Source organism: Orbicella faveolata, unplaced genomic scaffold (genome assembly GCF_042242905.1).
Source record: "Orbicella faveolata isolate gen_17 unplaced genomic scaffold, um_ofav_v1 contig_25, whole genome shotgun sequence".
NCBI classification, from domain to species: Eukaryota; Metazoa; Cnidaria; class Anthozoa; order Scleractinia; family Merulinidae; genus Orbicella; species Orbicella faveolata.
In genome coordinates, this window is record NW_028301553.1 from 17,145,574 (window position 1) to 17,157,688 (window position 12,115).

At 37.6% G+C, this 12,115-nt stretch overlaps 2 protein-coding genes across 2 annotated transcripts; both read left to right on the forward strand.

The window, feature by feature from the left end:
- The first annotated feature begins 793 nt into the window (after positions 1–793).
- Positions 794–4,080, forward strand: LOC149109191 (uncharacterized). Its single transcript, XM_089294212.1, has one exon. The coding sequence runs from the start codon at positions 1,448–1,450 to the stop codon at positions 3,212–3,214; it is 1,767 nt and encodes a 588-aa protein (XP_089150338.1). The 5' UTR covers positions 794–1,447; the 3' UTR covers positions 3,215–4,080.
- Positions 4,081–9,389: 5,309 nt separating this feature from the next.
- Positions 9,390–11,138, forward strand: LOC149109192 (zinc finger MYM-type protein 2-like). Its single transcript, XM_089294686.1, has 2 exons — positions 9,390–10,110; positions 10,196–11,138. The coding sequence occupies exons 1-2, from the start codon at positions 9,698–9,700 to the stop codon at positions 11,037–11,039; spliced, it is 1,257 nt and encodes a 418-aa protein (XP_089150812.1). The 5' UTR covers positions 9,390–9,697; the 3' UTR covers positions 11,040–11,138.
- The last annotated feature ends 977 nt before the right edge of the window (positions 11,139–12,115 follow it).

Sequence of the window (12,115 nt, forward strand, 5' to 3'; positions counted from 1 at the left end):
TACAGTGTAGTACGTATGATAATTACAACTCATCATTAGATATTACTGGTGGAGTTTCTCAGCACTCTATTTATTCCCTTTGTTATTCCTGTGTATGGTATAGATGTGTCATGGTCCTGGAGTTGACATCTGCCGATGACATTTCTTACTACAGTGGAATCCCGTTAATACGGACACCAACGGGACATGATTAAGTGTCTGTAATATCTGGGTGTCCGTATTAAGCGGGCTAAGTTAAGAGAAGACACATGAGCTTTTTAGTTGTCGGGACAAAGAAATTTGTCCGTTGTAAATGGGTGTCCGTATTAAGCGGGTGTCCGTTGAGCGGGGTTTCACTGTATATTCTATTTATTAGTCTCGCTGCTGATTACTCTTGTTTCTATACAAAAAAGTTATCTAAATGCCATCACATTCAAGCAAAGACAAAATTTTGGATGATTTATCATTATTATCATCATTGACATTCCCCAAAATTGATGACAGCAGAGATTTTGGCTTTTAACACCATCTTTTTCGTCGATATTTTTTTGCCCGCCTTGTTGGCGTATTCCTTAATTTAGCAAGTTTTCAAATCATGATTGTAATTGATGCGACGCAAAAAATAATGGCTTTCTTGAAAAGCTACCGTTCCGCGAGTTTTACTGCTTTGTTCCTCTAATTGTTTAAGGAACAAACTTAGAAGACACCAATAGGAACTTGTTTTTAGTCCGAAATCAGTCCTAGGAACAACGATGTCTGAAATCGGAACAACGGGTTCCTTTTGTCTTAAACAAGAACACGAAGTTCCTTTTTTGTTGCGAGTAAAGGGAACTCTTTGTTCCGTTTTTATCTTTTCAGGAACAAATGTTCCTTTTCGAATGGTTCCGATTTTGTCGAGTGTTCTCTTTTACACAATTCGTTCCCATTGACCAGCATAGTAAGTTCCGGAGTTCAATATTAAGGAACGATTGTTCCACTTTAGTCTTATCTTATTTGCAATTAGGAACGTGCTGTTCCTAATCGCTGCTTGTCGTTCCCAAATGTTTTAATTGGTCCCTTTCAAAAGCAATTTTGGTCCTTTTTTCTGCTGAAAGCATGGAAACAATAGTTTTGTTTCCAAACTGGAATTAGTTCCGCTTTAAGTTAAAGAGGAACTAGCATTCGGTTGTTTTATTTGAGTCACTTAATGGGAACGAGGGTTCCTATTTAGCGTTGGTGAACACGAACACAAGTTCCGAGGTTACTTTACCATTCTAACATGCGCGATCGAGGGCAAATTCAATTTCTAGCCTGGCTTGCCTGCTGCATGCTTTATCAGGTAAGGGCAGGTTGGGACAAGATGAGACCTGCCCCTTTGTTCCTTTGTTTGGTTTTATTGTGTGAGAAGCGGGCCAGATGGATAACAAGTCAGCTATTTATTATAAATACAGTAGTCTCGCGAGAAACTTCACATATCAGATATTAAAAGATGAACAAAAGAGGAGTGGAAATCGACTGGTCAAAGTTAGAAAACGCATCTCCTAAACCCAAACGACTTCACTTAGAAGAAGACGATTCTGATGGCCTTTTTCACTGCCCAGTGCAAGATTGCAATCATGATGGGTTTACAACGGCAAGAGGATGCAGAAAACACGCAAAGAACAAACATCGTTGGTACTTTTATTTCGACGAAAAGCCAGACATCACTCAGATTGAATCAGACCAACAAAAAAGCAACAAAATGGAGGTCAGTGATCACAAGATTCCACCTAAATCTAGAAGAGTTGTCTCTTTTGCCATGTCAAGTGAAATCGCACAAGATTTCTTGTCCTGGCTCACCGGCAGTGGCGGAGGTTGTAAAAGTGATCGGCAAGCGCACCAAATTGTCAGCAAGTGTTTGAAGTTTCTTAAATTCTGTTGCGAAGAAGAGGAGGATCTTACATTTGAAATCGTTGACTTTAGTCTATGTTCGCCCAATCTACTTTTCAAATTTGTTGACATGATGCAAGACGAGTGGAATCTCGGGCACGCAGGGCGCATAGGCTATTTGGACGCCATTGCAGAATTAGGGGATTTCAGAAAAGTCAATGGAGCTTCGGAATCGGTATTAAGAGGATTATCTTCCACAGAGCTGTACTTAAAACGAGTCCGCAAGACCGTCTCCAAGATGATGCGATTACAATGGACGAGCGAACTCGATATCGAAGCCTTAGAAGCCAAGGGACACTGGGCTACGCTAGAAGAGCTCTTGGAAGTCGTAGGGCGTTATTTGCCGCGCTACGAAAGCGTGCTAAAATCATGCAAGGATGATCCAGGTACAATATCCCCACTAGACTTATCGTTTGCTACCAAATTTCTCGCCGTATATTTGTTTATCAAGGTCAAAGGATCGCGCCCGATGACATATCAATATTTAACTGTTGAGATGGTGAACAACGCTAAAACCAACGGCGGATTTGTCGACCAGAAAATGTTCAAAACAGCAGGAAAGTTTGGCTTCGATTCTCTTTACCTGACTGAGACTAGCATGCAAGTGTTAGATGGCTACATCAATCATATACGCCCTCTGCTCAAGCCGAACTGTGATTATGTTTTAGTGACGAGAAATGGAGGACAACACAACAAGCTAGGAGAACTAATGAGTAAACTTGTCTTCGATGCAACAGGCAAGTACGTTCATCCGACTCGCTATCGACAAATAGTCGAGACCGCAAGCTGCAGGCAACTTAGTAGCAACGCGCAAAGCACAATATCCGAGGATCAGAAACACAGCTCTGTCGTGGCAAGGGTTCACTATCAAAAGCAACGATCGCGTGACGTCGCTAGTAAGGCACACAAATGTTTGAAAGAATTGCACGGTGACAGGGGAACAGAATTAGAAATGGAAGTGCGCTCGAGGCTTTCAGACCTGTCAAGCTCTTCGCAAGATCAAAATGCTGACAATAGTGACACTCCTTCTACCGACGAGGTCGAAGTGATCACGAAAAAACAACCCGAGCGTCTAGCAGGCGTGCCGAGACTAACACGCGAAGATGCTTTCAGGCCGAACGAAATTGGCGCGAGAAGAAAAAATGTGATGTTCTCTCCTGAAGAAGACAAATACCTAAAAGCTGGACTTAAAAAACACGGCTTCGGTCAATGGCAAGCGATCCTAAGAGACCCCGAATTTCGTTTTCAAAAGGTTAGGACAGCCAACTCTCTGCTGAGCCGGGCGGCAAGAAAATTCGGTTCACCTTCTAAATTATACGACCGATAAAAGGACTTTGAAAAAAAAATCGTGGTGTGCTCTAGTTATCATTGGAACAAAACCAACTCAAACTGATATCATCCTCTTGAAATAGAAACAAGAAATGTTTTATAACGGCGTACTTTTCACCGAATTAACAACGGATAGATTCCAGTTATTACGATATTGTGAGTGTCGCAACTAATTTATGGGAGATTGTAGATAGTTTAATTAGTGGTACTGTTGGACTACTCTCGAACATTCACACAGGTATTTGTCTTTATTGAAGTTCTGATCACGAGGAAAATCAAACTCTTCTCACTGAGAAAATCGCTTGAAATTGATTCACGCAAGCTCTTGGCTTCATTCCAGTTCTGATACATTATTACAAAATGGAACTACTTCTGACTGGGAAAACAATAGATCAGTCTTTTCCACGACAAAGCTTTTCACTGATTCCCTGCGGAGGCTAAACCTTGACCTTTTGGCGAACACATTAGTCCGTACCGCGTAATCAAGCAACCAGATAGCATTTTTAACGTATTAAATCAACGGCTTTCTTTACGGCAAAAATACTCCAGATATATATTACTTTGTCCTTTTTATCTTCATTCAAAGCGTTTCTGCACCACAGGGTTTCCGATTTTTCGAATGCAACTAGTGTAGAAATCTAAAGGATGTTTTAAAGCATTTCCACATCTTAAATTCGATAAATATGTCAATTCTCTATGTAAACCGGAAAATCCGTCTTTTCCATCTCCAAAAAGAGAATAGATTGATGCTTGGGAACTTGCAGTATGGAGTGACTGCTCATAAAATCAGTATGCAAGACATTTAGATTTGATGGTGGAAAGGACGGATTTTCCGGATTTCCCGGAGAACTGACTTACAGTAATAAGGGGAAGTAATATAATACTTCTCTTTTTTACTGTAAGTATACTTACAGTAAAAAAAGGAAGTATTATATTACTTCCCTTAATTACTGTAAGTCAGTTCTCCGGGAAATCCGGAAAATCCGTGTTTTCCAACTTCAGAAAGCAGTGTAGATTAATGCTTGGCAACTTACAGTATGAATTGACTGTTCATGAAATCATTAATGCAAGACACTTACATTTGACAGTGGAAACCACGGATTTTCCGGATATCCCGGGAAACTGGCTTACAGTAATACTTCCCTTTTTACTGTAAGTATACTTACAGATATAAAGAGTAGTATTATATTACTTCCCTTAATTACTGTAAGTCAGTTCTCCGGGAAATCCGGGAAATCCGTCTTTTCCGACTTCAAAAAATAAAAGAGTTGATTGATGCTTGGGAACTTGCAAGATAACTTCTAATAGTAATCTTTTTTGATTGATGGCGGAAAAGATGGATTTCTCGGAATGACGGAAATCAAAGTGAACCTTTCAAGTTTACATTAAGAGGAACATTCGGGCTTCTTTTTTGCGTTCCCTTAACACAGATGGCGAAGCACAAAGTAATGCTCTTAAAAATGGGTTGCAAGTTAAATTTATTTCAGAAACTGTTAAAATCTCATGTTTACCTTCTCCTTAGATAGACAACAGGGTTGAAGCCAGAATCAAATGGCTAATTGCCAAGATGAAGATCAAACTTTGTAAGGGAACAACAGTTTTGGGAAACGATCATCATCATCATCATCATTATCATTATTATTATCATTATTATTATTATTATTATTATTATTATTATTATTACTAGGAGTTTCAATGTGAAAGTGGGTGCTGGCGTCAGAACTTGAAGGAAATACTGATAATACGATAAGAAATAAACGGTATAACAGACGTTGGTGTAGCTTTTTAAAAGAGAATGAGGCATTTTAATAGCATGAATTTGTGAGTTTACCGAAACTGGAGCCGTCACGCAACGTGTCATCAAAGGTCATATCAAATCACATCAAAGCAAGGAAATCAAAATCCACAGGACGACATGTATTGTAAAGAATAGGCTGCTGTCTCGCTAGGGCTCGCCAGCAATAATAACAATAACAATAACAATAACAATAACAATAACAATAACAATAACAATAACAATAACAATAACAATAACAATAACAATAACAATAACAATAACAATAACAATAACAATAACAATAACAATAACAATAACAATAACAATAACAATAACAATAACAATAACAATAACAATAACAATAACAATAACAATAACAATAACAATAACAATAACAATAACAATAACAATAACAATAACAATAACAATAACAATAACAATAACAATAACAATAACAATAACAATAACAATAACAATAACAATAACAATAACAATAACAATAACAATAACAATAACAATAACAATAACAATAACAATAACAATAACAATAACAATAACAATAACAATAACAATAACAATAACAATAACAATAACAATAACAATAACAATAACAATAACAATAACAATAACAATAACAATAACAATAACAATAACAATAACAATAACAATAACAATAACACTAACACTAACACTAATACTAATAATAATAATTGGTCTCCCTCTCAGAGTTGGTCTCCCTGTGCACGGTTCTAGGCCGAAAAAAAAACACATTCCTGTGAGGACACCAAAATGGCCACCCCGCTTGATTTTTGCAAGGGCATGTCACGGCCAGTAAACTGGTACCGTTTAATGCTAAGACATGTGATAAGACATGTGGCGAACATATGAGTATGTGAGCAGGCCATGTGAGCTCGTCTTTCCGATGGATCTTTTTTTTGACTTCTTTCCATTCAGTCGCCGTACGCCTCGCTATTATGTGCTCTCAGCGTTAGATTTTGGCGAATTTAAACGCTTCGACGGCAGCATTTACCGCAATCTGAGGGAATTGTCCTTGTTTATTAACACGACTTGGCTTTGGGATGATAATCGTGGGAACAGCTACATTTTGATTGCATTTGTTGATTAGTTCCAGTCGCGACAGATAGCTCAGTCTTTATCCGGTCGAAATTTTATTGTTTGGAATCGGTGGAAAAGTACTCTGAAGGCAACATCCATAAGACTACTTTATTCATCAGAAAAAATACTCGAATTATTCGCAAAACAAGCACGCGACTGCAAATGCTAGCTTAGAATAATGTACGTAATTTAAATATTCTATGAAACTTAAGAGATAAGACAGAAACTGGCAGCGTCACGCAACGTATCAACAAATCGTGACCTCTTCACTAGCATGGACTTTGGCACTAGGCATATCTGACTGTAAAACCTCGGTTGCTGCTGAAAAAATGTTGATTTTAGCAATAGACAAAGGTTGAAAGTCGGCTAGTGAAATAATTTATTTACGATATACAATTATATATCAAAGTGAGCGTCTAACGCACTCTCATAATCTCTTATTACTACTAGTTATTATTATATATTTTTACCAGATACATGTAAGATTCAAGTTTGTTTGAAAGAGTACTCAATAAATTTTGTTTTCATTAGTATTAAGTAGTAATAGTTATCGCTAAAGCTGCCCCCGCTTCCTTTTATTTCTGCTGATTGAGAACAATTGAACATTATTGTATGAACTAAAAAAGAAAAATGTTTTTTGCAAACTATATCACGTCCCAAAACTTAGGCATCTTACCATGAATATGATTCAAACAATCAATTAAGTTAACTATTTAAACCAACACACTCTATTTAAGTCATTCCAGACAGTTTTACAAGACAAATTGAACACATGACATTCTTTACATAATACTCTCACGAAGCATTTACATCAGAGAAGTTTACCATATCTCGTTTGATAGGATACAAAAAGTACTCTCTGGAAAAAATAGGTTGCCTTCATCGTGACAGGGCAAAAGAGAAGGTACAAAAAGTCATGTCGAGGCATTGAACAGGTACGAGAAGCAGGAAGAAGAAAGATAAAGCCGTTTCATTTTTAGAAAATGACCCGGCAAAATACTCGAACAATCTCAGTCGGCAGTCGAGCGAGACTAACCAAGCACAAAATTGACCTTCGTAATAAAAAAATGTTCTCGAGACTAACTTATTTAAAAAATTCAACTTTTCTCAGTCTCAAAATAACTGGTGACACACTGATTGATTGATGTCAGGAATGAAACATCAAAACATCGCTTCTTAAAATCAGTTAAAATAAACACGTAACCTTGCTTTCCGATGCGAATGTTCCAGTCCATTTCAAGGCATAGCAGCGAGCAAAGTATAGCTCACTACAGCCCACGGCAAACTGTATCGCAGCTATAAGGTGTCTCCGACTCTATTTGAAACTGATTTGAGAATTACCAACCACAGAGGACACAAATTTGCACCGTCACCAACGCTCCTTTCATTCAAAACTCGAATCGAATGGCCTCGAGATTGACCGCAACCGCAACCGCAACCGCAAGTTTAGAAGACCAATATTCAGTTTGGTTAAAAGTTTAGTCCTAATTTTATGATTTTGCTGCAAGAAAATATATCATATATACATATAAATTTATCCGAGATCATGTTAACAGCATGGCTTAAGCAAGGGATGCAAACATTTCCTGAGCAAGGCACAGGAATTTCTGGAATTTGTCAATGAAAGTGGGTGGAGTAGGGACATGAAAATACGAGTCTGTTTCACAGTTTGGTAATTTTTAAAGTTTGAAGATGGAAACTTCGTGACATACAAAGTAGACCAAAAGAGAGAGATTTAATTTAATTATTTTAAATTTTTTGTTTTTCAATTAAGGTGGTAGACCTGACTTTAACATGTCTATTTTGGATAGAAGTTTCTCCAAGTTAAGAAAAATGTCTGAAGCAAAAACATATTAAGCTGAGGCAAGTTAAGTTAGAAGCTTCAGAAAAATCAATTCCAATGTCAAATCAATGTCCGAGAATTTTCTCACCTCAGATGACCAATCCCATTTCAATTGTGGGCTCAAAACTAAAAGATCTGCATTTTACAGCATATATAAGATCACATTTAAGAAACGTATGGCTGACAGTAAGGAGAATTAATATTTATACCTTGGAAGTAAGAGGAAAAGAAGTGAGCTTACAACACGAGGGATTTATCGAGATGTGTTTCTCAATATTATCACCACCTTGTCTATGGGACACCGTCGGTGTTCAATCAATGGGAACCAAGTGCATTTCCCCATACAGACGTCGAACCTCAATTATCCAGACTCGTTGGGACTGGACGAAATAGTCCGGATAATCGAAAATATGAATATTAATCAGAACAAAACTGTTTAAATAAAGCAACATTTTATCATGAAACAGTACTTTTACAAATCGTTTGGAAAACAATATGGTCTACATCTTGAACCTCTCAACTCTGAGCCAATCTGAACTCATTTAAGTGTTCTTCATTAGTTACGACGCGTGCGAGTGCTGCTTTTGCTCTTTAAAAGCAAAACAAACTTGCTTTTAACTGCACTTTTCAATGCTATAGTTTTAAAAAGACTATGGCTACCGATCTTGATCATGACTAATAAATATTCAAGTCAAAGTTAGGACTACTGAAAAAGTCTGGATAATCGAGAAATCCAGATAATCGAGGCAGGGATAATCAAGGTTCAACTGCAGCATTGGCCGTAAGTGTGGCTTACCCTGATAATGGCCATGTTCATTCATAAGGCTCAAAGTTTGTCGTAGAATTCAATCATATGGTATTTTTTAAAAGAAAACTGAATGTAGTTCACGCATGCGCATTACCAGTGTTGGCCACTGAAGACGTAAATCTTGAACGATTTGCATGCACGCAAGATCTCACTGACTCGCAAAAGAATTTTGTGTAGCTGTATCGCAAAACCGTTCAAATCAAATAAAGGGAAACCCTCTAAAAGTGCTCATCCCAGGAAATGCGTTGAACTGATGATTGCTACTGTGTGTAATGAAATTACGTACACTAACCCAAACAAAAGTTTGCTCAAAACTGCCAAAATTTTTATGTGACCTTCACTTCATTTACTGAATGTTTCCGGTAGTAAAGCGCCCACTCTTTCTTCTTCCTTTTTATTGTAATCATTTTAGGAGTCTTAGTTTTCGCCATGGGTCTTGTCCGTAACCGGGTGTTTCTAGAACTATGACCCTCAAAGACTAACACTTAAGATTTAAGACCACATCAATAAAATTTTTTAGCACAAATATTGTAAATATTGAGATGTATTATAGACCAATTACATGAATGGCACCGACTTTGAATAACAACAACTTTGAAAACCTTAGCCTCGTACGTAATACATCAAAAACGAGTGCGAGTTTTTCATCAGGGGTTCCAAACACCGAGAAACAGATGAAAGCACGACGCCGAAGGCGGAGTGCTTTTATTGTTTCGAGGTGTTTGGAACCCCTGATGAAAAACGAAGCACGAGTTTTTGAGCTGGCTTCTCAAAGTAGCATGAGAATTTTTTTCGAAGAATAGGTAATTAGTAGGCGTGCTCAATAGGCTATTGTCTGTTTTTTATTCATATGGTAAATGAAATGAATCTTTTATATGCGGCCATGTGGGCAAGTTTTAAAGGTTGAATTTTTAATAAATTAACATTATGCCGTGTGATGGAGATCAAGTGGAGATCAGAACGTTTTCGAGTTCCAAAAACCTCTTCTCAAGAAAATGTTTTGGTGAATGATGCTGTTCCAGTTTCAACTAAGTATAAAAACAAGTGGGCTGTGAACATTTTTGCCGAATGGCAGAGGTTGAGAGAGGTTAAAGTTCCGGTATTAGATTGTGGCGGTCTCTTCAAGGACTACGATTTACACAATGTTACCGCTGTGAGTGTAGATATTGCTGGAATGGACGCTCTGTCGCTGAACTATTGGTTGTCAAAATTTGTGATGGAGGTAGCTAAAAAGTCCGGTGAAAGATACCCTCCGAAGTCTGTTTATGGTATCATTTGTGCCCTCAAGCGTTATTTGGAGGAGAAAAATGGATCAGAAGCTTTGAATCCTCTGGACGCTAGTGACAAAAGGTACTTGACAACTTTTAGACCGAATTGGTTAGTAATTTAAAATGCACTGTTTCAGGACTTTAATTTTGTGTGTTATTTTTTGAAGGTTTGTCCTTTTCCGACGTTGCTTAGATGCCGAGATGAAGAATGGCGTTCGAGAAGGGCTTCACATTAAGTGTAAGAAAGAGGAAAAGGAGTTTGTGAGCGAGCAAGAAGAAGCAGTATTCTGGCAAAAGAAATTGCTGGGAACTACATCAGCTAAGTCGTTATTGAACACGATCTATTTCTACAACGGAAAAGTTTTTGGGTTGCGGGGGGGAGATCACAGAAATATTGTTGTAAACAACTTTGAAATTGGTCCAAATTTTATTAAGTTTGAAGAAAATGCCTCTAAAACTTATCATGGAGGTCTTTGTGATCTAAAGTATGTGCCGCGAGTGGTCAAGCACGTTTGTCATTCTATTGAGGAAAAGCACGAGCCGTGCCTTGTTGAGATATTCAGATTGTATGTAGGGTTAGTTGAGACTCATGCAAAGGAAGTTACTGCATTTTACTTTAAGCCATCAAAAACTAGGTTCGCATTCGATAAAGCGCCCGTAGGCATCAACAGCTTGAACAAGATTTTGCCTGACATGTGCGACGCGGCAGGCTTTAAACGCAAAACCGCTCACAGTTTGCGCGTTACTTGTGTTTCCTCCCTGTTCAATTCTGGGGTTGAAGAAAAATTGATTCGCGAAAGGTCGGGGCATCGTTCTAATGCATTGTTGCAGTACGAAAAGCCTACAGAAGAAAATGTGTCTAAAGTTTCAAAGATCCTAGGTCCAAGTGTTGTTAGTACAACTACATGTTTTACCACAGAGAAACAGGATCAATCTTTAACGGATGTTGTTTTCCAGAAAGGAAAATTCAAAAACTGTACAATTAATGTAACGATGTCTAAGAAGGAATAATATGTTGCTGTATTGTTGTTGTAAGCAATGATTTAAGCGGGAAAAATGCTGTATTTAGAATTATAATTAAGACTGATTAAAATTCAAGTTTCTTGATCAGTTTTTGAACTAATCTACCGTGTGTTGATCGGTATGTTCATTGGGTATCAACATACATGCACCTGACCCAATTGATGCGAGCTGATTGGGTCATCAGTTCATGAATAATTAATGAGTTTGAGAATAATGTTTCAAGGGAAAGAAAGCACTCTTCTTATCAATGCGAGACTAAGGTTCTCCAACATATTGTTATTCAAATGGGGCGCCATTTATGCAACCGGTCTATTGAACTTCAAAAACAATTTATAAGAATAATATTGAGGAGTGCTTTTGATATTCAACCTGACCCTTCATTCAAAGATTAAGTAATTTTGAATCTTGAGAGTATTTATGACTTCAGGTTTCTTTTCCAAGCCAGCCTGCTATCTGATAGTTTCAATTATAATATGGTTTTAATAACAAGCCATGTGCATTTTTATGACACAAGAAATTTGGGACTCTTCTTAGTTTTATTTACCCCATTCCATTTTTTTTCATAATTTGCCTCTTCCACCCTTCCATTTAGGATTCTTGAGACATGTTGTGTGAGATTGTGACAACTGGGGCAGTCATTATGTTTAATTTAAAGTTAAGGCGGGGCAACATGAAGACCGTATTTTGGCTGGGTATTATGGTTTTAATGCAAATATCTCGTTTACGTCTCAAGCAGTCAAGAATCTCTCTGCTCATCCCGCATTTCTGTTTTGGGCTGTTTTGTAAATTTTTTGGTGATTTTTAGGCATATTTGGAGATAAATAGTTTTTCTGAAAGGATAAGTAAAATTTATGGAAATAAGAAATTTTGAAAATTTGGCGTTGTTTTAAAATGAGAATTTAAAGTTAAAAATTGGTAGATGTACACCAAACAGTTGTCCACCAACCCGGGGTGCCCTTTCGGGGGCGTTCAACCGTCAGATGGTGTTCCATAACCTTTTTTCCCCTTTTAATCCCTCTTTAAACTTCCTAAAATTTCACTTAAATTCATGTTTACCCCCGCCT